The sequence below is a fragment of the Arctopsyche grandis genome, chromosome 6 (genome assembly GCF_051622035.1).
Source record: "Arctopsyche grandis isolate Sample6627 chromosome 6, ASM5162203v2, whole genome shotgun sequence".
NCBI classification, from domain to species: domain Eukaryota; kingdom Metazoa; phylum Arthropoda; class Insecta; order Trichoptera; family Hydropsychidae; genus Arctopsyche; species Arctopsyche grandis.
The window spans coordinates 33,944,502-33,969,422 of record NC_135360.1 but is presented as its reverse complement, the minus strand read 5'-3'; the positions used below and the strand labels follow the sequence as shown (position 1 = coordinate 33,969,422).

The 24,921-nt window shown below is 37.9% G+C and overlaps 1 protein-coding gene across 1 annotated transcript in view; it reads left to right on the top strand.

The window, feature by feature from the left end:
- LOC143912856 (uncharacterized) overlaps nucleotides 1–24,921 on the top strand; it is a 38,659-nt gene that overhangs the window by 2,334 nt on the left and 11,404 nt on the right. The window contains exons 3-35 of the mRNA XM_077432289.1: nucleotides 72–206; nucleotides 291–518; nucleotides 608–899; nucleotides 2,284–2,398; nucleotides 2,479–2,774; nucleotides 2,853–3,043; nucleotides 3,131–3,267; nucleotides 3,458–3,546; nucleotides 3,627–4,299; nucleotides 4,383–4,542; nucleotides 5,145–5,431; nucleotides 5,631–5,732; nucleotides 5,896–6,144; nucleotides 6,223–6,479; nucleotides 6,601–6,868; nucleotides 7,135–7,280; nucleotides 7,361–7,485; nucleotides 7,559–7,764; nucleotides 7,839–8,041; nucleotides 9,498–10,400; nucleotides 12,153–12,288; nucleotides 12,827–13,501; nucleotides 13,575–13,736; nucleotides 13,813–14,202; nucleotides 14,486–14,697; nucleotides 14,772–14,977; nucleotides 15,062–15,680; nucleotides 15,861–16,047; nucleotides 16,116–16,255; nucleotides 18,140–18,301; nucleotides 20,929–21,120; nucleotides 23,949–24,107; nucleotides 24,191–24,913. Of these exons, the coding sequence (XP_077288415.1) occupies nucleotides 72–206; nucleotides 291–518; nucleotides 608–899; nucleotides 2,284–2,398; nucleotides 2,479–2,774; nucleotides 2,853–3,043; nucleotides 3,131–3,267; nucleotides 3,458–3,546; nucleotides 3,627–4,299; nucleotides 4,383–4,542; nucleotides 5,145–5,431; nucleotides 5,631–5,732; nucleotides 5,896–6,144; nucleotides 6,223–6,479; nucleotides 6,601–6,868; nucleotides 7,135–7,280; nucleotides 7,361–7,485; nucleotides 7,559–7,764; nucleotides 7,839–8,041; nucleotides 9,498–10,400; nucleotides 12,153–12,288; nucleotides 12,827–13,501; nucleotides 13,575–13,736; nucleotides 13,813–14,202; nucleotides 14,486–14,697; nucleotides 14,772–14,977; nucleotides 15,062–15,680; nucleotides 15,861–16,047; nucleotides 16,116–16,255; nucleotides 18,140–18,301; nucleotides 20,929–21,120; nucleotides 23,949–24,107; nucleotides 24,191–24,913 (9,025 nt within the window). The remainder of the gene's footprint in view (nucleotides 1–71; nucleotides 207–290; nucleotides 519–607; nucleotides 900–2,283; nucleotides 2,399–2,478; nucleotides 2,775–2,852; nucleotides 3,044–3,130; nucleotides 3,268–3,457; nucleotides 3,547–3,626; nucleotides 4,300–4,382; nucleotides 4,543–5,144; nucleotides 5,432–5,630; nucleotides 5,733–5,895; nucleotides 6,145–6,222; nucleotides 6,480–6,600; nucleotides 6,869–7,134; nucleotides 7,281–7,360; nucleotides 7,486–7,558; nucleotides 7,765–7,838; nucleotides 8,042–9,497; nucleotides 10,401–12,152; nucleotides 12,289–12,826; nucleotides 13,502–13,574; nucleotides 13,737–13,812; nucleotides 14,203–14,485; nucleotides 14,698–14,771; nucleotides 14,978–15,061; nucleotides 15,681–15,860; nucleotides 16,048–16,115; nucleotides 16,256–18,139; nucleotides 18,302–20,928; nucleotides 21,121–23,948; nucleotides 24,108–24,190; nucleotides 24,914–24,921) is intronic.

Below are 24,921 nucleotides of genomic sequence, written 5' to 3'. Positions count from 1 at the left end.
ACGGTCGCCAGGAAAAGGGTCATGCGTATGACAAATAAAGCATTTTTTTTTTCGTTTCGATTAAATTGTAGATATCGTACGTTGGGATCGATGAGAGGATTCAAAAGACATAGAGGAAGCCGCGAAGACAGTGTCGAAGATCTATTCGACGACAACGATTTCATATCGAGTGCCCCCGAAGAACCGCCATATTTCCCTGAAAAATGGTAACTGGAGGGGTTTTTTTTTGTTTAATCTCACTGTATTTTTTTTTTATCTTGAACTGTTTTAATTATAATTTTTCTCGATAGGCCGGGGAAGCTTTGTTCGTTGTGCAATTTGAGCCAACGCAGTCAACTGGGCCAGGGCGAAATGGTGCAGATCAACTGCGACGTCTCGGGCGAGGTTAGTCCGGGACTGTTGGACTTGTCGTTGTCACCGACCACACTCAACGCCACCACGCCGCCTTCGAGCTTCGGCGGCGGTTCAAATTTCGCACTGTCGGCCGGCAGAAGGCAGAAAAACATCAACAAGTGCAAGTGCGTGTAATGCATAAAAAAAAGGCTCTCGATCTCGAGTACCCGCTCGATGTGTTTTATATATTCATTCGTTTTTGTCTTTTGCCCAGGACACCGTCTTCGAATCCGGAACACACGGACGAACTGTCGATTATAGGATACTCGGAGAGTGTGGAACTGTCGACGCTGGTGGAGAACGGCTGTGTTTATGTACACAAAGGGTGTTTGGATTGGAGTCCTCCGGCGAAGCTTTCGTCGTCGAACGCCGAGGACGATAAGAATGTGAAGATCGAAGAGAATTTGACGAATGACACGGACGACGGAGTCAAAGCTATAGTCGCCATTGCGCTGCAGAGAAAGTGTAGTTTTTGCTTGCGATTCGGTGCTAGCATTTCTTGCAAGGTGAGATTATATTCGTAGGATATTTTTTTAGTTGGAGTTTGCCCTATCCTATACTATTGATAAAATGAGAGTTAATCTCGTATGTGAGCTGCAGACAAAGTGTATTTTCAGTTGTAATATATTTCAACTGGCGTTTCAGGTTATTCATATTCGAATACAATTCAACTAGTAAATTATATATCTCTACAAACGCAAATACACAATGTGCGCCAGTTGTAGTATAACAATTGAGTTTTGACAGTTACGATTACAATTCAGGAAAAAGTTTGCCTCTTATCCGATCGTTTTCATACTTTGCCATATTGCTCATTTTGGTCATCAATATAAGTAAATGGATCCTCCGCCATTACGATGGTGCAAAAATATCGGGTAAGACGCGTTTGAAATCTGCCCGGCGAGATAGTCGTTGACGTTTATCCACCGTTAGTTTTTTAGCCTATTCTCACTTTTCGCCATGTCAGATTTCAATTGTTTAAACGCCTATAACTGTTTCTTTTTTCACTCTATATTTTATAAAATTTGCTTTATAGGTTCTCGTTATCTCTAATATATAAATATTTATAGTTTTAACTCTCATATGTATATATAAATTTCAAATTTGTCGTGTAGCTTCGTGTAACGGTATATAGCCGCTATATATCGATTTACGGCCAAATGTTTCAGATCTGACATTTCACTGCTAGAACTCCATCTCTTCATTGAGCGTTATTATGAATGCTTTAGAATTCGGTACTGCGTTAATATTTGCTAGTTATTACAAATGAAGGTAATGAGTACAGGTATTACGATAACTCTAAGAATGTGTTCAAAACGAAAATGTGACTTTCCAACCCAATTTACTAGTCGAGTGAAGTTTTCACGAAAACATAACCTCTCCATTTTACCTGGTATCAATTTATAGTTGAACTGTATTTTCAGTTATAATATATTTTGACCAGTTGGAATGTAATTCGCCATATAAATCAACTTGCATGGGTTAGACGGGATATATTACAACTAAAAATGCACTTCAACTATATAACATACATATACATCTTTGTCAATTTTTTTACTTGAAAACTAGACACGATTTTGCCGAAACTTTTCATTTCACATATTTCTGAGCTAAAATTTCTATCGCGACGGGTCTATACTTTGAGAGAACACATTTAGAGGGCTAAATTACCTTTTAACTGCAGTTTAAAAAAATCACGTTACTTCAGCATTGCATCCTGCTCGCATCAATGCAAGTAGGGTTGTATGCGATTAAAGCTCACATTGATTATATAAGACTATGAAACTCAAATGTTATGTATATGTGAATAATTCTTCCTGATTCCTCATTGTCGTTTTTGAAAATTTCTGTCCGTTTTCAAGTTGAAATAATGTATGCTTTATTTTCCAGATGAGTTGTACAAAATACTTTCACTACCCTTGCGTTTTGGCATCGGGAGGATTCCAAGAGATAACCACGCGTGCTTCATTCTGCCAGAAACATGTCTATCAAGTTCATTTAGTTTGTGAGTTCTCGTTTTATAAAATACAATAATTTGTTTTTCAGTTGAAAAGTCAATATTGTATTTGAAATTTGTGTCGAAAGGTTCCGTCGGAATCGACTGCCACACATGTGGTGAAGTAGGAGACGTGGCGAATTTGATGACATGTTGCACATGCAATGCACACCATCACGGGACTTGCGTGGGTCTGCCGCAGCTGCCGGGCGTGAGAGCCGGTTGGAATTGTAAACAGTGTCGAGTGTGTCAGGTTTGTCACGGCGTCGGAGCTGACACCGGCGAAAGCCGAGCTATAGCGTGCGAGCAGTGCGATAAATTGTACCATGCCACTTGTATCAGACCTATTATGACAACTGTCCCCAAGTACGGATGGAAATGCAAGGTACGAATTACATTTTATCAATAAATGGAAATGTCGTGCGTGACGATTGTTTGTTTTTAATTTGAATTTTCATTTTAGTGTTGTAGAGTTTGTTCTGATTGCGGCTCTCGCAGTCCCGGAGCCGGTGCCAGTTCTCGGTGGCACGCTCACTACACCGTTTGCGATTCTTGCTATCAGCAACGCAATAAGGGTCTGTCGTGTCCGTTGTGCCGGAGAGCGTATAGAGCGGCCGCGCAGAGAGAAATGGTTCAGTGCTTCAGTTGTAAACGGTGATTTGATTTCTGTATTGTATTTTGCTGTAGGTTTGTTTGATTATATTTAATGGGGATTGTTTTTTTTTTTTTTTTTCTTCGAAGATATGTTCACGGTACGTGCGATGCAGATGCCGATTTGTCTACGTATCAATTGAAGAAGGAAACTATACCCGATTATGATTACCTTTGTCCTGTTTGTAAAACAGTTGGAAGGACGCCCATGCAACGGAGGAAAGATAGTACGTTTAGTATGATATTTATTTAAGCTTGTTATTATCCTTTTCTTTAATAAATTCAAGTCACATATAGATTAAACTTTTTCCTTTTAAGGATATCGAATATGCATAAAAAAATTCATATATTATGTATAGTTGACTTTAACAAGGCTTTTATATTGGAATAGAATTAATGGATTATTGTATTATTTAGGTATCGATGATGAAAATTTATCCGTGTCTCAAGAATCATTATACGACGATGTAATGATGGAGCAAGATCCACTAGCGATCGATACAAAAGTATGTTATAATTCGATTGAATATACATATATAATATACTATTGTCGAGAGATTTGTATTTGATGAGTGCGTTTTTTTAGATGGACGTTGGATTAGGAAAAGGAAAGCCGTTCACGGCGTCGAAAATAGCCAAGAAACGCCTAGGAATTTACAAAGTGAGGGGAGGCCTCAGCAATTCCGGCGGCAAGTTCGGCTTTAACAAACGGCAACGTTCATACTTTATGGATTTTGGACGGAAACGCGGAGCCAAAACTAAAATGCGGGGGATGTTCGGCATCCCCGGCCTCGGACTGCAGAGGCCGCAGGCTCCCGACACCAAAAACGGAGACGACGAACCCGGAATGGAGAACAAACTCGTGCTCTGCTCGAGCAAAGACAAATTCGTCCTGTCGCAGGACATATGCGTAATGTGCGGAGCGCTCGGCACCGATTCCGAAGGGTGCTTGATAGCTTGCGCGCAGTGCGGCCAGACGTATCATCCATACTGCGTCAACATCAAGGTGACCAGCGTGATTGTGCAGAAGGGCTGGCGGTGTTTGGATTGCACGGCTTGTGAAGGCTGCGGAAGACGAGACGACGAAGCACGCTTGGTGCTGTGCGACGACTGCGATGTGTCTTATCACACGTACTGCGCCCGACCACCGTTGGCGTCCGTCCCGAGGGGCTGTTGGAGGTGTGCTCGGTGTCGGCGCTGCATCACCTGCGGCACCACTCAGCCTGGCCCCGATAATATGTGGATGAACGGCTATACAGGTAAGGATAAGACGATCGCAGTTGGCGTGCTCTTTTAACCGGGTTGGATTTGATTGATGGTTTTTTTTTTTTTTTTTTTATAGAATGCGGTCCATGCGCTTCGCTGGTCATCTGCGGAGCTTGCGGTTCGCCGTATAGCGATGGTGAATTGATTATGCAATGTACGCAATGCAAACGATGGCTGCATGCTGCTTGCGATACTGTGCACAATGAAAATGATGCCGATATTTGCTGTCAGAGAGGGTAATTTGATTGATTGTATCAAGAACGATATTAAAATATTATATTTAATTTCATTTATGAAGACACCGTTGAGCTTGATGTCATTGTGTCGATTATGAATTAATGATCAAAGCTGTCAAGGTTACATCGGTCCGAGTATTTCTCCTTGTGCTATATAAGATCGATGAATCTAATATATAATTTCGAAAGAGACTTTGTATGTATGTATGTATGTTTGTTTTTTTGGTTCGTAGAATCCATGATGTTCAAAAATGAATATTCAAATAAATTTAATAAAAATGCTTACTATTAGATTGGCCATGTTTAAGCGGCTTATATTACAAATACCGAGCGAAGCCGGCTAAAAACACTAGTGTATAATATTTATAGGACTCTACAACACTGATTTGCGTGTTATAATTTTCTCTATTGAAGAATATCCTATTAGTTTTGTCTCGGCTCATATCACTAACGCTTCTCTCGACAATCGATAAGTCTTGCACATTATTTGTTAGGAGTTTTGTATCTATTCTTCTAAATATATTTTCAAATGTGAATATTGTCAATTATTTTTTCACAATAGATTTATAATTTACTAATTTATGTGCATTTTCTCTTTTTAGGTATGTGTGTTTGATGTGTCGTCCTCGCGATTGTCCTCCACCTCATTTAGTACCCATTCCACCTCCTTTACCGACTCCAATGTTGCCATCACTCCCTCTGCAGCCGGTCTTGGCATCGGCGAGGCCACCGTCACCCGGAGAATTCTTCCTAGACGGAGTCTGTCTCAGTGCTGGAGGACTGCGAGCGATGCAAACCCTGCAGGGCGAAGGCGCTTCGTCTTTGCAAGCTTTCCACGGCAGGAAAAAGAGACGGCCGCGGTGTGATGGACCATTCGATAAAAGCGCAGGTACTATCATTACACAGCGGTTTGGGAAACGATAAAAAAATTTCAATTTTTTATAGGATCAACGTAATAATTTAAACGGGGTAAAGATTTTTTTAATTGTATATTTAATTTTGCTGATTTTGAGTAGAATTGTTTGTTATTTTTATTTATATGTAATGTATTGTGTGTGATTTTTTGAATAATGATATATTTTTTTCAGGTATATTAGCTACTATAGAATCGGTTGTTCAGGGCGGTGATTGTGATGCATCTAACGATGATTGCAAACTTGATATGGGGATTGATATTAAAGACGAGCAAGGTTTTGTTTTGAATTTCATATGAATAAGTAACGTTAACACTTAGATTTTGTCAAAAAATTATTAAAAAAGTATTAATATAATTCAAAATTGGGTACACTTTTTGGATTCTGTTCGCGTATTATTTACTATTCAGTCTGACTGTGATTTTTTTTTTCCGTTCAGGTATTAGTATGTATAAAGAAGGAATGATTTGGATCGTCGCCCAAGACGGTCCACCTCCGGAGGGCTTCACCACTTACACAACGGAATCGGGTAAAACCGTGCTTAGAAGGAAACGACAGAGAAATTTGAATAGAGTTGGAATCGGTGGATTCAGTGTTCGGGTGAGGTCTCAAGGTAGATTTTGCCGGAGCGGTGAGAACGATATGCCTTCGCATTCCTTAGATGCCTTAGACTCGACGAGTCTCGCCGGTATGCTACGATGCGATTAATTTTAATTTAATGCTACATTGACGAGTGCATGTTTATAATTTTGTATATACTTTATAGGTAATATGGAAAGTTTAAATTCCGTATTGGAAAAGAGAAAGAAGCCAAGGAGGAAACCGAGGTCTCGTTTGATGGAGGCGTTTCCTCCCTACATGCAGGAGGCTTTCTTTGGCCGTGATTTGTTAGACACGCCCTGCGGTCGAATGGTCGGAGAACCGGACACGTCTATACCTTTAACCGATAGTGACAATGAAGAAGTCGCCGATGCCACGTCAGTGACTGGCACCACCACTTCCTCCACGATATGTCTGAATCAGGTGAGTCCTATTCTAATTTTGCAGTGTTTTCAGTCTGAAAATGGAGCTACGTATTCGCAAGAAATCCACTTCAATCTTGGTATATATTTTTTGTTTACGTGTAACGATTGTGTCTTTGTAGGACGAATTGCTTGCCATTGAGGCAGTGTGTAAAAAGAAGGAAGAGAAGGAAGAAGTTGAGAAGCAGGCTGATTTGTTCGATAAGAATACTGAAATCAAAATCGAGAACGAATCCAACGATAGGGATATCGATTCGCAATTGGAAGATACCAAGCCGACCCACGACAGTGTGATGATGCAGGCCGATCAATCGTTCAATACTAACGCTCACGTCGGTGAAAAGCCTGACATGTTACACAATATGAACAATGCCGACGATGCAAACAAAGGTAATGAATGATTCATAGAAAGATAACTTAAATATGAAGTTTTATAGTGTAAATGAAATTGACTATAGTGAATTAAATGTCAAAAGATAATTGGCTGGTTTATTCACTTTTTTAAATATTAATATTATCGAAGATGAAGACTACAATGATTATAGTCTTGTTAGCTTCTGTACATATGGTTTACCGAATACCAAATGTCAATAAAGTTGACATAACCTAACTAGCTTCCACCTACTTAATTTGTATTTTGTATTTTCAATATTAAGCATGCTCTGGGACCAATATTCAGTTAAAAGAAGAGTTGTCTTTGCTGGGAGTGAATTTAGAAACTATAGTACGAGACTCGCTTCCAAAGATGGACAGCCGTGAAGTAGAAGAGATTTTCAAAGGTGTTCTCACCGACGATTCACAGGTATGTTCATGTGTATTTTGTATTGGTGATATTTCTATATGATATAAATATGTCGTTTATATTTTCGTTTCATTCTGAAGGAATCTCAGGAATCGTCCGTTTCGTTTGTGAACTCCGTCAGCGGCTCGAGTAGTTATAATCCTCAAAGACAGCACTTGTCTAGTCCTATGGAATTTCCATCACCATATCATACGGAATATAGCGGGTTGGTATACCTCCATTTGTTTGATTTTGAATCGTCTTTGTAATTATTATTAACTATGTGGGAATTGTATTAGGAGTTCGCAGTTGAGTCCGGCGTACTCGGAGAGCAGCGGCCAGTGGAGTGCTGGTGGTGGAATGACGGGATTGGGATCGGGTTGCATGTCGGGTATGACCGACACTCTCGGCACCGATTCGAGCATATCTCAGCCCCCGCCGCTGCAGCCAGCTCAACCGACGCCGTGCAATCAAAAGTCCAGCGATAAGATGAAGGCCGATGAAGGTGTGTTTTCATTTGTGAATTTGTCCAATGTGTGGTTGTTCGTTTGTGTTTTGAAACCGTCATTGTTTTGGCAGGGTTGGGTAGCGCGGCGACGATATCGGCCGTGCTCTACGCCAATATGAATCATCCCGAGTGGAAGACAGAGTTTCCGAATTGGCCCGATCGGTGCAAACAGATCCTCAAGAAGTGGAGGGCTCTGGCCAGCGATAAAAAGACGCCTTATCTTCAACAGGCGAAAGATAATCGCGGCGCTATCCGAATGAAGAAAGCTCAACAGGTGCGTTCAATTTTATTTTTATACATGATACGTATATTTATATATAAATAATATTTAACTTTATATTATTATCGGCTAGTGTGTGAAAGATGAAATAACATTTTTTTATATACTCTTCATGGGTGTGAATGTATTTATTTTTTTGTGTTTTTTTATTTTATTTTTTATGTTCGGCACATTAATCTGTGTGCAAAATGAAATAATTTTACATCCAAGTGATTAACACGACATTAACTTTATTATGTTATATTGTAAATGTGGTCTCGTTGTTGTGTGTTGTGCTGGTTTGTATACGAATGCTTCATACAAGTGTTATTTGCAACTGTTGAATTCGTTTGAAGTTTTATTCGCAAGGTGCTGCTCCTCGGAAAATACTCTGTCGATTTTTATTACCGGTAGATTATAAGAACTTTGCGGTGTATACGTTTGTGTTTGTTTAGTATTTGATAAGAACTGTTTTGTTAACACTTGATGTGTTCGATGCCGATACAAGTGGAAACATTGTGGGGGATTGAAATAAAAGCTAGTTTTTTTTTGTTTTTTTTTTTCGTATTTCTCGGGAAACGCTTCTGTATGGCGTGGAATATTTATTTTATTTTTATTTTAATACAATATTTGTTAAAGTGTTGGTACTTGATTTTTGGAAGCTCTTAGGATTTCAAGTATTATTTTTTGAATGTTGGCCTTCAGCATCTGGAAGCTGGTGATTAATTTACATACAATCTGAAGCAAAAATGCGGTTTTTTTGGGCTACCTCATATGTATAACAGGTTAGCTAAATAGAAGACGTTTTAAGACAGCAGTGGCGAACCATTATGAGACCACATTCCCAAACATATATGTAGTTTGTCGTGTGCCATATTTCCTAACTCAGTTGTACTCGAGACTGAGTTAGGAAATATTTAATAGTTTATTTAAAAACCTTTAATAGTCGCGAGCCAATATTGATTTATCACACAAAATGTAAAAGCAATCCATAACTTTTTCGCTACCACTGTGAATTTTTTCATAGAGTTAAAAACTGTCATGAGTTGCTGTGATGTCAACTGGTATGCATTTAGCTTAGAATTTTTCATTTAGTTATTCAACTTTTAAAAAGATGGTCAAGTAGGCGCTAAATATACATATATATGTGCGAGTTGATTATCACAATTGCATTAGTAATATGAATATTGAAGTTATGCAGCGATATGTTATTCGAGTATTTTCCTCGGCGTATTATAATGCACGTTGCGAATAGAAACGTCGTTGAAGAAATTGGGCCGTTGCAAATAGCACACATGTATCGAAGTCTGTGTCGTATTTCGTTGACGAGCGTAAGCTTTCGCTTTTCGTACCGAACTGTTAGAATTAAGTGTTTTAATGAAAAGTTGAAGACGAATGTGTGTGTATGTGGTAGTCGTGTGTGTGTGTGTGTGTGCGACGTTAGTGACAGCTATTTGGGGCACATCAACAGATAACCAAGGAGAGTATCGCAGTAGGAGGACAGGCCGCTCCTGATAGCGGAGCTCCGGCAGCACCCGTGGACGCGCCGGCCACAGTACTTCCAGATCTACCCGCAGAGGTGCCTCTTGACAAGGATGGACTCTCTCTAACACATGCATCTGCCACTAACACACCCTCCCCCACCCCCATTCCACGGGCGCCTTCACCAGAATCTAATAATGCATTTATTAATAATAAAACCAGTAGTAGTTCAGTAACCACTAATACTTGTAGTACTAGCGTAGTCGCCGCCGGGTTTACGACTAGTCATTTCACTCTCCATCATCAATTCATGCCGTTCTATCACGGCGCCGGCGGACCCGCTCCCAACGTCACCGTCAACCCGTTCGGCAAGTTCACAACGGCCGGCACCCACCATAAGTTGAATCGGAGCGCGACTCCCAACACGAACGCTCCCGGTCCGCATCTAACGCTCGGCATCGTCCAGCAGGCGCAGTCTCAAGTGCCGGCCGCTTCCATCGTCCGACACAATATAACCGGCGCGCTGTTCTCGCAAGCTCTCAGCTTCTTGGGCAAGTCGCACGTGATACCGCACTCGATTAACTCGATCATGCAGAGCGGCGGCGGCGGCGGCGGTGGTGGTGGTGGTGGTGGTAAGAAGGCCGTCGTGGACGCTGGTGGTAGTAGTAGTGACGGCGCGATGACGATGCGAAGCAGGTCTTCTTCCCCCATGTCACCCGTGGGCGATTCCGTTTCCGATTCCGCTCCGACGTCGGTGATATCGACGTCTGCATCTGCGCCGCCCAGCCCGCCGGGCGATTTGCAAATTCGGGTGCTGACGCCTTCGGAGATCATGCGCACCCTTCCTTCCATGCCGCAGGAGCTGGCTTACGAGCCATCGACCCAGACTATGGTATCTCTTACTTTCAAATCCGCAATACGTCTCTATATTGCCTGTTCATTATATTGTTTGCCGGACGTTTATTATCGTTATTGTTTTTTTTTTGCTGATTCTTCTGTTTGAGTTTATTTTATATATATATATATATATCTATAATATTGTATGCAGGCGGGGCCGTAAGTAACGGAACAAGTTTTTACCGTCGGCAACTTTTGAACTTTATTTTTCTACTTCTGAAGAATTTCTCGGGGGTTGTAAGTCTGACCCACATAGCAAAATACCAATACAATTTGGTTGCATTCACGGAAAAAAATTAAAAACCAAGAATTTGTACCTTTGAATTATACGCTTAATTTTCAGTTCAAAGGCTAAAATTTTTGATCAAATTATAATAATTCAATTACTTATGTTCCCCTGTGTATACATATTCGTGTCGAGTGAACCTCGTTTTACGTTTGTTTTTTTTTTTATTGATTAATTTGCAACGTTATTATCTCGAGCGTATTTGAGTAAGTTAGTTTTTGAAAAAAGAAAAAATTTAAATTAAAAGCATGGTATGTAGTTTAATATGCATTTTTCCATTTTATCTTTGATCCTATCCTACTATTTTATTGGCTTGCTTGGTGAATGTAGTTATTTGTTTTTATTTTTATTTTTATTATTGTTATTTATTTATTTTTTGGGAATAATTTTTTATATGATGTGTATCATATATTTAGAGAACATTTTTAACATAATTTGTAATCGTATTTCAAGTCACACGGTATTGTTTGTATTTTTTTGATAAAATTGTAAATATACATAAGTAGTGTGTAATAATGAATGGAATACTATAGCATACCTTGTGACTTAATAAATGATTTGATAAAAAAAATAATGAAAAATATGAATTAATTCACGTGCAGGCATGGGAATTTTTTTTATTATTAATCGGCTATAAAGCTTTTTTAATTGTATATTTAGTATATTAATAACGGTATCTTAATGTCATATGTATGTTTGTGCTTGCATGATTGTATGTGTATACCGGTGGTGATGTGTGAGATTCATATAAATATATATGTTACCGTTACATCCTTCTAACTTCTAAAATTCCATTTTTTTTTCTTTCATTATTAAAAGATGTTAAAACGTGCCACTTCTCAAGTACATGTTCATTTTTCAATACATAATTCATTTTCATACCGTTGTATTTTTGCCATCAAGAGACTACCCTAACGTATATGAAGCTTTTGAAATGATTACAACATTTGACTATTATTTTAATGAAAAATAACCGGAATACACGTTAAGAATAGGCGATATTTGCATGTGTTTTAATATGTTGAATATGATGGAAATGAAACGAGTGTTTTCATTTATTTTTTTTACCTTTCTGTAGTTTGCTGTTTACTGTGTAGAAATCGATTATGTAATACGTATGCTTTTAAATAATACTATTTGTTAAGTCGATTTGTACTATAAGTATGCTTAACGTCAATCAATATTTAATTTTGAAATTTGTACATGCATATACATACAAAGTGCTTATAAAAAAAGCTTTTAAAGATTCGATTGATAGCTTGAAATTATTTTGATTGTAAAGCACTCTAAATATTCTGAATAAAATTTCCGAACCACCCTTGTATACACATACATGGTAATAATTAATTCAATACAAGACCAAACTGTTTGAGAGATTAGTATAAAAATGCGTGGTCGACGTTTTTAACTTGCTGTTACTGTAATAAAATGTGTGCTTGTTTTATTGCTTTGTCGCAACAGGAGCAAGAAAAATTAACAGGCCAACAACGAGGTGCTCGAGAAGCTGAACAGGAACGTCAGTGGAAGCAGTTGCAACAGCAACGGCAACAACAAGCCCAGCATCAGCAGCAAGTGATACACGACCAGAGATTGCAAGGTTTGTAGTCGTCGCAAAAATAAACGTTTATGTGTCGCATTCTCGGAACACATACGTGACATGTCCATAATTTCACGAATATAATCTATGTGTAGTTTTGAAGTATAAACTCTTTATTGGTCTTATTTTGATTTGCATCTTCCCTTGCGTTAATAATTGTATCTCCGTGCTTTGATTCCATTTTTAGTTGTAACATTTCCATGATTCTTTCTTACGTTTTAATCTATATATTCCATTCCACGGTTGTTTGCAGGGTTCTAAATAATTAAATTAATTGTACAATAAATAAATATTTTATTTCTTAACTTTGTTTTTTGAGCAGATTTCATTCAAATAAGTTACCGGATACCCCATTTGCAAACTAGTCGAAAATATACGATTCAACTAGGATGTTCTTTACTGATTGATTATGCTGAATATTCATTACTCTCTCAACATTATTATATTCACAAAACTATTATGGACGTGTCACTTCTGTGCTCTAAGGAGGCGGTGTGTTTGTATCGTATTTATCTTACTATAGGCCCGACAATTTCAGCCATGGCCAGAGTACAGAGACAGATGACGCCCGATGGCACCTTCCACGCCGATCAATTGCAAGTTTCCATTAACGAGCAAAGTCCACTGCACTCCGGAGGCATGGCGTCACCGTCTCCCACGCTCCCGAGAAGTCCTTATCCCATCGTTGGCAACGTGAGCCGATTCCCACATCCTCCGTTGATCCAGACGCGCACTGTAGCCCCGCCCCAACGGCTATCTCAAAGTCCGTTCTCGCCGCAGTCTCCGCACGATCAATTCCCCGGCTCGGTTTCGCCCGCTCAAAATCAAGGCGATCCGTTTCAGCGTCCTCCGTCCGAAAACAGCGGCGAGTACCTGCACTCGCCGCAGACGCCAAGATCGTTCGGCCACCAGTCGCCAAACCCAGCCAGGAGTCCGGCATACGGAAACCAGACCCGAGTTGCGCCGATTCCGACGGTGCAAGACGTGTACGCTCAAAAGCCGGGTACTCCTCGGCCCGGCACCCAATACGCGATCGTGCCTCAAAGAAATCAAATCTATGCGCCACGTCCTCAGGATCCCTTCGTGTCGGCGCAAAATCAACCGTTACTATCTCCGCGGAGTGAAGGCTCCATTCATCAGCCGCCCGAAGTCAACCGGCAATTGAGAGATCTTTTGCAACGGCAACACAGCTCTAATAAGCTATGGCCTCAAGGTATGCTTACATATTATTTCACATTAAAATATTTAAATATATAGATTTTTCATTGTGTTTTTTTATATTGTAGGTGAAGATCAGTCAAGTAATCAGCAGTCGTCAGACCAACAGCAGCAAATTGTGGTCGATGGGCAGTTTAGACAACCTTTGCCGGTTAGTCCCATTGTTCGGGCGAGGCCACCCATCGCAACCGTTGATTCTCGGACTCGTCTCATTTTACAAAACCCATCTGGTTCGTACATTCAATACTTCAATGATATGGTTATGTAATAATTATGATACTTATATTTGGCGTGTTTGTTCGGTAGGATTACAACAACAGACACCTCGCATGCTGTCACCAATTTTGCAACAACAGCAACAGCAACAGCAACAACAACAACAGCAACAACAACAACAACAGCAGCAACAACAACAGCAACAGCAGCAACAACAGCAGCAACAACAACAGCAACAACAGCAACAACAACAGCAACAACAACAGCAACAACAACAACAACAGCAACAACAGCAGCAACAGCAGCAACAACAACAGCAGCAACACCAACAACAACAGCATCAACAGCAACAGCAATTGGTGTCTACTGGACATGGATTTTTGACTGTTCGACCATGTATGACGAAGTCGCTAGATAAATCTGGACAGATTCAAAATCAACAGTCTATAAATCCAGCACAACTTCAAGCTGCAAAAATGGGTACGATAATCAAATGTATTTATTTTCGATTTCATTTCCACAGTTCCTTAAAACTGCTTTAAGATTAGCTGTTTTGATTTTGCGTGGAATATAGCAGTGTTTTTTTCTTCAGTATTGTGTCATATTTATGAAGCATTATAAATGTGATTGCTGGGAATATTACTACAAATATCGATTGAATTGTTTAAATATTATATTTGGGGTGTCTTTAGTGACCAATATGACGGAAATAGTCTGATTTGCACATGAGATGTAGAAATGTATTATTTTCATTGAATTGTAGTTGGCGAGAAAAATATTCAACCCAATCCCCAACTCGCAGTGAGGCCTTTACCGACGATCATGCAAAATTCTCAAATGCAGCAGGCAGTCAACGCCATACAGAAAAGTGCAGCACCTATGTCGCGTCCTATGATGCCTGCTTCGCAAGGCACTGAAGACGTGTCCGAAGTTGATATCGATAAGTTGGAACAAGATAATGCAAACATGGCCGAGGTAATTCAATTTCATCGCGTATGATTGATTTTTAATAACATCGAAAAGAGCTAATTTGATCTTATATGTAACAGGTCGGTGATCTATTGGGCGGATTGGGAGATGACGAAGAAGAGCTCTTAGTCTCGTTGACGGCTGAGATGGGAGACGATTTCAATATATTGGAGTATGCTGATCCTGAATTGGCAGACTTCGGAGATACGTCTCTTATTTTAGACGGGTTAGAGTTAGCGGAAGAAACAGAACAAACAACTCAGGGCAAACACGTTAAAAGAGATCCGTAAGTTTACATACCATTTTTAAGTGTAGCAATTTTTAATGTACATATGTGATGCGTTTTAATCATAATTATATTAATTTTTAGGTGCGAAGATGCTGATGAAAATAAGGCTAGTCGTATTGCAGCCGCTGAGCCACGAATAGTGAAAGCTGAAAAGAAAGAGGAAAATATCAGCATGGAACATGGAAAATTAATCAAAACTGAAATAATCGAAGGGGAATCTCCCGATAAGCAGAACATGCAACTGAAAGACATGGATATCAAACCGCAAGTGTTGCCCAGATTGGACACGATTCAACCCACGCAGCAGCAGCAACACATGCACAATCCGAACATAGCGATTCAAGGGCAGCAGATGAGGTTCGCGCAGTCGTTCAGGCCTAATATCAATCAGCAGCACATTCAGACGCAGGGCCAGCAAGTGCAGCAGCAGCAGTTGATGCTGAAGATCGGCAATCGGCAGACCGGGCAGATACTCAACATGGCGGCCCAGAACCAATTCAAACAGCAAGTGGTCAATCAGCCGAACGCAAACGTGGCGCAGAATCAACCCCAACAGCATCTCATTCCGTCGATGGCGAGGCAAGCCGATCAGAATCAGGGAATGGAACAGACGGGACAGCATCCGCAAGGGCAGGTGCAGTTCCAGCAGAGTCCGCAGATCAGGGGGAAATTCGTCACGCAGAATCAACAGCTCGCTCAGGTGTGAATTATTCATATTATATTAGCCAGCAGTGGTCAACTTGTGCTGCTAGGTCCTGGGTTCGAACCTCGGTTAAACCCAGATATGTTGTGTATGATTGGAAGTTTTTCTTTGGTTTTGTTGGGTCAGATTTGGATGTTTTTGATATCCACTGAATAACATTAAAAAATTTTGTAATAGCAAATGCAGCAACAAGCGATACAACAACAGATGCAAAATCAAGTCACTGTCGCTTTGGCGATGGGCCGACCTATACCCGCCGGAACACGTCTCATGTCTCAAGACGGAGCTGTCGGAGTCGTCACCACCAACAACACAGTAACAGTCACATATCCGCCGGCATTTTCAGCACACCGTCCTCAACCAGGTGAGATTCATCGAAGAGTGACATCAATGTCGAGTGTCTCGGTGTGTATTAAATTTGAATCGTTTCAGGTCGAATTAACGTCGGAATGGGACTCGGCATACGCAGTATCGTACGACCGGCCCCGCCTCCGCCTCCTCCGCCTTATCCTGGAACTCAGCAACGGCTGCAAGTGCCGCCGCCTCAACCTCCGCCTCCGTATCCATCGCAGGTATTGAACTGTTGGATTTTTTTAATTATGGTCTCGACTAGGATTCGTCTAAAGGTGCCGATGTCTGTTTGATTGAAGGATGTTGTTGTTTTATTTATTTTTTTCTGGTGTGTATTTGAAGAATCGTAATATAAATTTGCTTCTTTTGTATAAAAGAGAAATTAAGATAAGGCTTTTGATTCATTTATATTTTAACTGTTATATATATATATATATATATATGAAATAGTAGTAGTTGCGCAATTGTATACAATATGTTATAAGGGAAATTTATGCGTTTAACTTGGGTATAACACCAATTGGTGTAAACGCAGATATCTCTAGAGATGCCACCACCCGTCGGTGTCGATCCTTGGACTGATTGGCTGCATTCGCGTCGACCTCTGCTATTACAGGTCAGTGCAAATAAATGCACTGCTCTCTCTCATTTTTATTTCGTATATTATTATATACAGGGTGGGGCGGAAACAATCGGACGATTGGCAACTTGAAAATGAATGCTTTGGATTTAAAAGTGAATATTCGGTAGTTGTGTATATTTCATTTCATGGCTGTGTTTGCATTGGGGAGAAAAATACGCGATCCCTATTGGTCAGCCGAGATGCTCTGACCAATTTGAATCGCGTGTGTCTATGACAAAGCTTTTCGACCAATAGAATGATCGAAATATAGAATTTGCCTGCTCTATTCTTTCTCTAGTCTTTCTTTCAAGTGGAAATAAACAAATGTAAGAAAGTGTGTTGAAGAAGATTGACAATGTTTGGCAATGTACTGAGTGATTTTATCTTTGAAAAAATGACTGCCATAATGCTATCCTGTGTAGTTTTGATTTTTAAATATTTACTTTTTAAAATGTTCATTTTTCAAGATACTAATCGTCTAATTGTTTCAGACTCAACTTGCATTATGTATATATGTATCACGTTTTTCACGATTATGTTATCTTCACTTTAGTATTTATTTTTTTTTGTACTTAAATTCACCTTTACGTACTTATACGTACTTACTTGAACTGGAGCACGCACATATATATATATATATATATATATTTATTATACATCCCGAAGCATATCTGTATATACATATGTATTTGCAATCGTATTGTTATTTTTTTTTTTTTATCAAATTTCCAGCAATCAAGTTGTAGATATGCCTTTTTCACGAACCCACCCGCCCCCCCCCAAAAATTTATTTTTTTGCTTGTTAAGTTTAAAATAATTTTATTTCTCGTAATAATAAATAAGGCACGTTGGCATTAACATTTGACTACGTAGATTTTGACATCACTGGTTTCTTTGTAAATATACGTAGACCTATAAATTATGATGTACCGATTAAATGAGTCTTTCCTAGCATGAGGTTTAGTTTAAAAAAAAAGTGCAAAAATAATATCAGTTTGTAGTGAGTCATATTGAAATCTAACTCGCAATAAAGATTCTTATTTTATTTATGTCATCAAAGGGTTACTATTTATTAATATATAAATTTTTTTAAGACGATGAAGAGCTTAATCTTTAATTTATTTGAATGTGATTTTTAACTAAAAATATTGCAATTATTGGAAAAATTCTTAAAAATCTATCATCTCAAAAATTTACAAAATGTTATGTAATATTTACATATGCAGAAATACATATGTACATATATTGAGACCGAATAGGAAAGCCTGTAGGCCCTCTAGGTTGCACAACCTCATAAAGTCGGCTATTTCTGTAGACTTGAAGTTAATTTTTATTATTATTATCTAGTTTGTATTTATTTTAAGAACTTTTGATTGTAAGTTATGCTGCTATAATTATCGAATATTAACTATGAAGTAATTAATTTATTGTAATGTCGTTATCGGAATAATGTATTATTTTATTCGTATGAATCATTCTATAGGAGCAACCGCTTTTACTCGAAGACCTTTTGGAACAAGAGAAAAGAGAACAGGGTCGACAAATCGGAGTGGAATCGTCTGATTCTATTTCGACGGCCGGAATCGACAATTCGGCACCTCCACAGTGGCAACAACAAACCACACCGACAACGCCCACCAATCAGGTGATTTTTTTTTTCATTCGTCATCAAAGCTACGTGGGTTGAAAAATACGCATTTTTATTGATCAAAAATATACTGGGGATATGACCAACTGAATATATGTAATGCTTGGTATCATTAAATGCTGCTAAGATAGGTTTGCCATAATTGTCGGACCATAGATGGGGACACCCCCCCCCCCCCCCCAATAAAAATAATTTATTATAATTTTTGATAGTTTAATTATAAGAAATTGAATCATGTTTAATTATAATATTAACAGATAATTGAATCATGTGCCATTTTATTTTATTGTACTCATTCTCTCTTGTCTTCACTCTTCCCCAACTTCTTGAACTTGACCTTCATTGCTCTTCGTTGCCCAATCATACTTTTCTGACTTTTTTGCTTTTTGAAGGAGTTCCTTTTTCCCTTTTACATAATTATAAAATTCGATGCATGAAATTTTATAATTGAAAACGCACTAAATTATGCTTTCTACTGTATCAATTGAAAGCTTATTTCGTTCATCTGTCCACTGAGTATTAATTAATGAAAATACACGCTCAACGTGTGCATTATGTGCTGGGATAGCGTACAGGTATTGGCACAATTTCAGTAGGTTAGTTTTTCTTTCTGTTTCTTTAGTATTTTTAAGAAAGCATAACCATTTATCATGTACATCTTTGGTATCCCATTCTTCATGTGTTTCATTTTCAATAAACGATTTCATGTACATTAATTATGTACTTCTTCGTGAATTGAATCCGTGAAAAATATATTGATGTTACTTAAATATGCAATAGTTTCTTCAACTCGTGCCTATTTGAGTACATCATTGAGAAGCATCTATGAAAAAACATTATATTTCGCGATTGGAACAGACCGCTGTTCCAAATATTTAATTCCAACTTTGAAGAAATTATCCACTTCTTCATCAAACACTTTTAATTGTATAATCGTAATTTCTTTGCATTTCTTCAGTTTGTTTTGCTTGTAAACCTATGTACATATTTACTAGTTAATCTTTCCATTAATTGTTTTTTTGTATCTTCTAAAATATGCCAAATAGCCTTTTCAGGCTTTTTAATTTGCTTTTCAAATAAAAACATTTGACTGTGTACAAACATGGTATAAAGTTCTGACAAAGGATTTTTAAAGAAATCAATTATCGCTTTTGGAGCATTTTCTTCTTTTAAGAAAAAGTCTTTCAACGCCTCCCACATACTTAGTATCCTTGTAATTGATGGAAGGAGTGATAACCATCTGCTTCTAGTGCAAACCCACTTAATTATATATTATCGGAAAGATATATTTTTAAATAATATCTATGGAAAACTGGGACAAATATCCTTCTGAAGGGGACACTGGGACGTATGGCAACCCTATGCTAAGATCATATTCAACATTGGTATTCAATACTGCAGGGCTCATAATAAGCAGAGATCGGCTACATATGGTTTCCGCTACTCGCTCTATTGTCAATTTCTTAGAAAGGGCACGTTTTTACAAGCTTTTTTGATCACTGATGTTTTTTTTTTTAATTTACTATTTCTAAGAAAAAATAAACCACGTGTATCTGATATCTAATAACATTGAGCAACAAAAATCACGTTTTTTACCTACCGGAGCTGAGACTCGACAATAATTTACTTAGTTTGACCCACTAAATTCAATTATGACAATGATTTGGTTGACTTCTTGTCGTGCAATTTTTAGATATTTTTGGATTTTGCAATCTTTGACTCAAAATCTAGTATTGCTGTTCCAAAAGTGAGTATTGGAATCTATTTTTTCTATTGATGGTGATTTTTATTGCTTTGAAATATTCATAATTAATTATCTAGCGAATTTTAGCAGTCAAAAATATATCATTTTACACATGTAAAAATTGCAGATTTCTTTAACCCTTTGAATGCTGACCAACGCCGATCGACGTTTTACCAACAAGTTCATGAGCCTGAAATACGCCGATTGGCGTTGTTTTTTGTGTATGTAAAAAATAAACAAGAATACTACCCTTTCCAGGTAGCATTGAAAAAAAATGCTTTGAACATGGGTCGTGTAATCCGTATCAATGTTTATAAAGACTGGTTTACACCGCAATTTCTGAATTTATATCAGAACTTCTCGATGGAAATCCCTAACTGCTGAGTATTTTAGTTTATGGCTTGGCATTTAAATTGTGAGAAAACAATGAAGAAGATGAAACTAGTTTGGGAAAAATACATTCATTAATGGACTCGTTTTGTTTGTTTTATATTGTTGCAAGATATATTAGAGAGCTTAAACACACCTTTACAAAACTCGAAATCCTCGGCGGTAGTTATCCAGGGTTTGTTTGGATTAGCTACAATTTTTATACCTGCTTTCCATTGGATTTCTAAATAATTCTAGTTGGAAATGTTGGCGAATTTTTCAGCATGGTGGGCTTTCAACAGAAGAGACGTCAGCACTCAAAGGGTTAAACGCTTATATTTCATAAACAAGACAAAGCCAACCAAAATCATTGTCATATTTGAATTTAGTGGGTAAAACTTAGTATAGACTTTTTGTTGCTCAGTGTAATAAGAAGCATTGATGACAGGAATCGAGATTTGTCTTCGTTAAAGGTCTATGAAATGAATGTAAGCATTGATTTCTATCACAGGTCGGAAGCGTTCCTCTATACAACGCTACTCATCTCCCGGCGCCGCCACTTCCTCCGGAACGTGTTGTCACAGAGGACGATCGCCGGGCACAGCTGGTGTACGAGCAGTGGCTGCAGCAGCAGAACACTCTGCTGTCACACCAGCTCAAATACTACGAGACCGAAGTTCAAAAATTGAGAAAGATAAGAAAGGTATTAATTTGTTTTTATTTTTTCATATCAGGTAACCCAAAAACTACTCTTGAATCATGGTATAATTTAAATTCAATCTGCGGTTGGTTTTTTTTTTTTAATATTGATATATTATACACGAGTGTATTCAAACAATAGTTGCGTATTCCGAAGTCTGTTTTTTTTTTTTTTTAATTTTGTTTCTATTAATTATTATTTATCGGATGTGGCTATTTATACATAATGTATGTATTCGCAAATGAATAATGAAGTGCGTATACGTACAGTATGCGTAGATAGTCGCATCCTAATTTATTTTGTAATGTAAATCTTGACAGCACTGTAGATCTTCACTTTGTCTGTCAATTACTCTGTCGGTCACTTTCATTCACTCGACACATTATTTAGATATTTAGTCGTTTAAATTTGATGGCACTTTTATCGTACTCTCCACTATACGGCAGGTATAACAGTCGTAAGTTTTAAATCTATTTATTGTTTTTTTAATTAATAATAAAATACTGTCTTAACAATTTACATATGCTGCATGAGATTTTAAACTTGACTGTTGTGACTATTTTGAGTCAATAATTGTGTATTTTTTTTTTCTTACTACACAATTACTAATAAGTTCAAAAATTTACGGTTGTGGCTATTTGCAGGTACTATATCTGCAAATTATTGGCTATTTGCAGGTACTATGTCTGCGACAAGCGCAAAGCCTTCTGCGCATGCGCGTGAACTGTCACTGTCAGCGTGTTTACTGTTAAAACTTTGTTTTAAACCTCTTAAAATTTAGTTCGAACTCGTAAAGTGATGTGGAGTAAAAAATATAATCCAAATTAGTTAATATTATTAATTGTTAGAAAATTATTATCATATACAACGTATAATACCTACAGCTAAATGATATAAATCTATTATAATAACGTGCGAAATTTATTTGCCTCATGTATAATGAACGCTTGATTAAACAAGTCTAGCATACATTAAATGTAAGAAATTATAATCGGATTATAAGTTCACGCGCATGTGCAGAAGGCTTTGCGCCTGTCGCAGATATAGTACCTGCAAATAGCCAATAATTCGCCGACATAGTACCTGCTAATGCCCAAAACCAAAATTAACACGCTGTTCCCGTCTCTGAATCTTGTTCAGGCAATTCTATAATCATCGGTAGCATAGAATTAAAAGTAAAGTCGTTTGTCGCTGTGATTGTGTCGTATATGCTGTTACGTATGTTTATAATTCGGTCGAAGTTTAATAATGTATATTAAAAATCAACGAATCTATCTATAATTAATTCATACTAATTTTTCAGTTTGTCACATATTCGCAACATCAGGCAATCGAGGTACTTTTTATTTTCAGAAATTTGTCTTCGTGTATTTTTTTTTAAAAATTATTATACTTTTGTAGTAAGAATGATCCGTAATGATAGTTATTTTTATACTGTATTAAATAATTTTTTTTTTTTTTTACTTAAATTTTGCTTGTTTTGTGTAAATGTAATCTTTATTATTGTTTATATTTCCACGCATACATTTATTATGTAATGAATGTTTATATTTCGTTGCACTATTATGCTTGATAATTTTATATTGAAATTTTTTAATCGATGGAGACATTTTTAAATACATAGAATCGATTGTGTTAGATTTGTAAATCATTTCTTGCATGCAAGAGTGCAATTTTAGATTTAATCGTACGATGAGAGTTCAAATGTAAGGCTTTGCTCAATTTTATCGGTGACTCTTAATTCTATGCTACTTCAAAGGTTTTATGAGTTATTGCGTGGAAAAGGTAAGGCAAACCGCAATGAGGTCAAGATATCATTAATAATTAAATAAATTCTAAATAATAAATCTATTTTCACTCGCTTTGTGTCATAAGGAAGAGATTGCTGTGATCGGTCAGTCTGTTTTGTCTATTGGATTTTTAATTTTAAAAAAAATTGGCGTTCCATAATGGTGCTTTTGTTTGCTACTAATCGATAGTAGTATTATTTTTGGTGTTAAAAATCCAAACTACCGATTGTTGAAATCTCTTTCCAATTATATTATTCACAGCTTGTTTTTTCACCATTGCTTCACTTGTCACAATTTTTGACATGAAATTTACTTTATACACCGTACGTACATAAATGTTTGCATGTGTTTATTATATAATTTAATATAAATTTTTCGTATTGAAGTTGGAAATCATCAATGAAATCGTTTAAATGAAGTAAATTGCATTCATAATTTTAATAAAGTCAAATTTGTCTATTTTAATAAATATTATTTTTAAATGGGCGTATTACAGTCAAGTTTAGAATGAGTGTTGGAAGTAGGTTGTTACATTTATAAAGACCCACCCCCCCCTCATTGGAAAAGATGCGCAAATACAATAATCAATACACAATTCTGACTTGCGCAGCTTTTCCAAGGAGTGGGGGTGGGTCTTTGTAAAGGTGGTGTACTTATTCAGTCGGAACTTTCGAATTGTTCGTTGTGATTTTCTGGAAACTTCGAAAACTTGAAAGAGGTGTGTTTGATTTCGATAGGCTTTCCACCAATTATTTCTATAATTTGCTTATTTATGATTTAAAGAGTTGGTTTTGGTGTACTTTCTATATTGAGCTATTTTTTTATTCGATTTGATTAGTCAGTGTAAATGCTGCTACGATTATTGTTTTGGATGTTTTAATCATCGTCAGTAGGTGTGTAGATATTGAGTCATTTTATGTTGTTTAAAATTGACATTAAAGATTTTTTTATCATTTATCGTGCAGTAAGATATCTGTCTTGTGGTATTAACACTGATTTTTTTCACACGGTAATTATCTCTTTTTGTTTTTTTTATTACAGTCTCTTAACAGCAAACAGAGACAACTACGCAAATCTAACAACGAACTAGCTCCCAATGATGCCGCCGAGTTGGGACGAGTGTCGGCAGAACAAGCCGTGTTGCAAAAACACCTGGAAGCGGCACGGAAGCAATTGCGGCAACATGGCATGCTTTGTCAGGTAATAAAACAACCGAATTTTTACGATAAAACTAACAAATTCGTTAGTGTACGAGTGTAAAATTTTTCTTGGTCAAATTAAAGGAGTATCGGAACAAGCAGCAGCAACAACAATCTCATCTACAGCAACAGCAACAACAACAAGTCAATCCAACACAAACTCAAAGTCAGATGAGCATTGGCCAACAGGCCCACAATATCGGCCAACAGTTACAAACAAACATTGGGCAACAGTCACAAGTAAACTTAGCACAACAGTTGAACGTGGGACAACAGCAGATACACATCGGCCAGCATCAGATAAATCACGGCCAGCAACAGCAGATTATAAACACCGTGCAGCAGCAGCAGCAACAGATAAACCTCAACCAGCAGATGAACCAACAACAGCAAATCAACATCGACCCGCAGGAGATATTCAACCAACAGTCGCAACAACAACAAAGCAACATTATACAGTCTCAGACGGTGCAGCAACAGGTGAATCAGATCGTGTCGCAGAACAGTCATCAGGTGCAGGGTCAGCTAAGTCAACAGGCGATAATCAATCAACATTTCACGTCTATGGGCCAGTCGACACATCAAATGCAAAATCAGACGATCCAGCCGCAGCACTCGTCGATGCAGAATACGTCGCAGATACACCACGTGCAGCTGACCGGACAGCAGCAGCAACAGCTGTTGAACATCCAACAACAGACCATTCAGTCGCACAATCAGAGACCCACGTCCACGCCGAGCCCTCAGATGATCGTGCAGATGCAAAGTCCAGTGACTTCACAATCGCCGCAACTGCAATCTATACAGGTAATGTT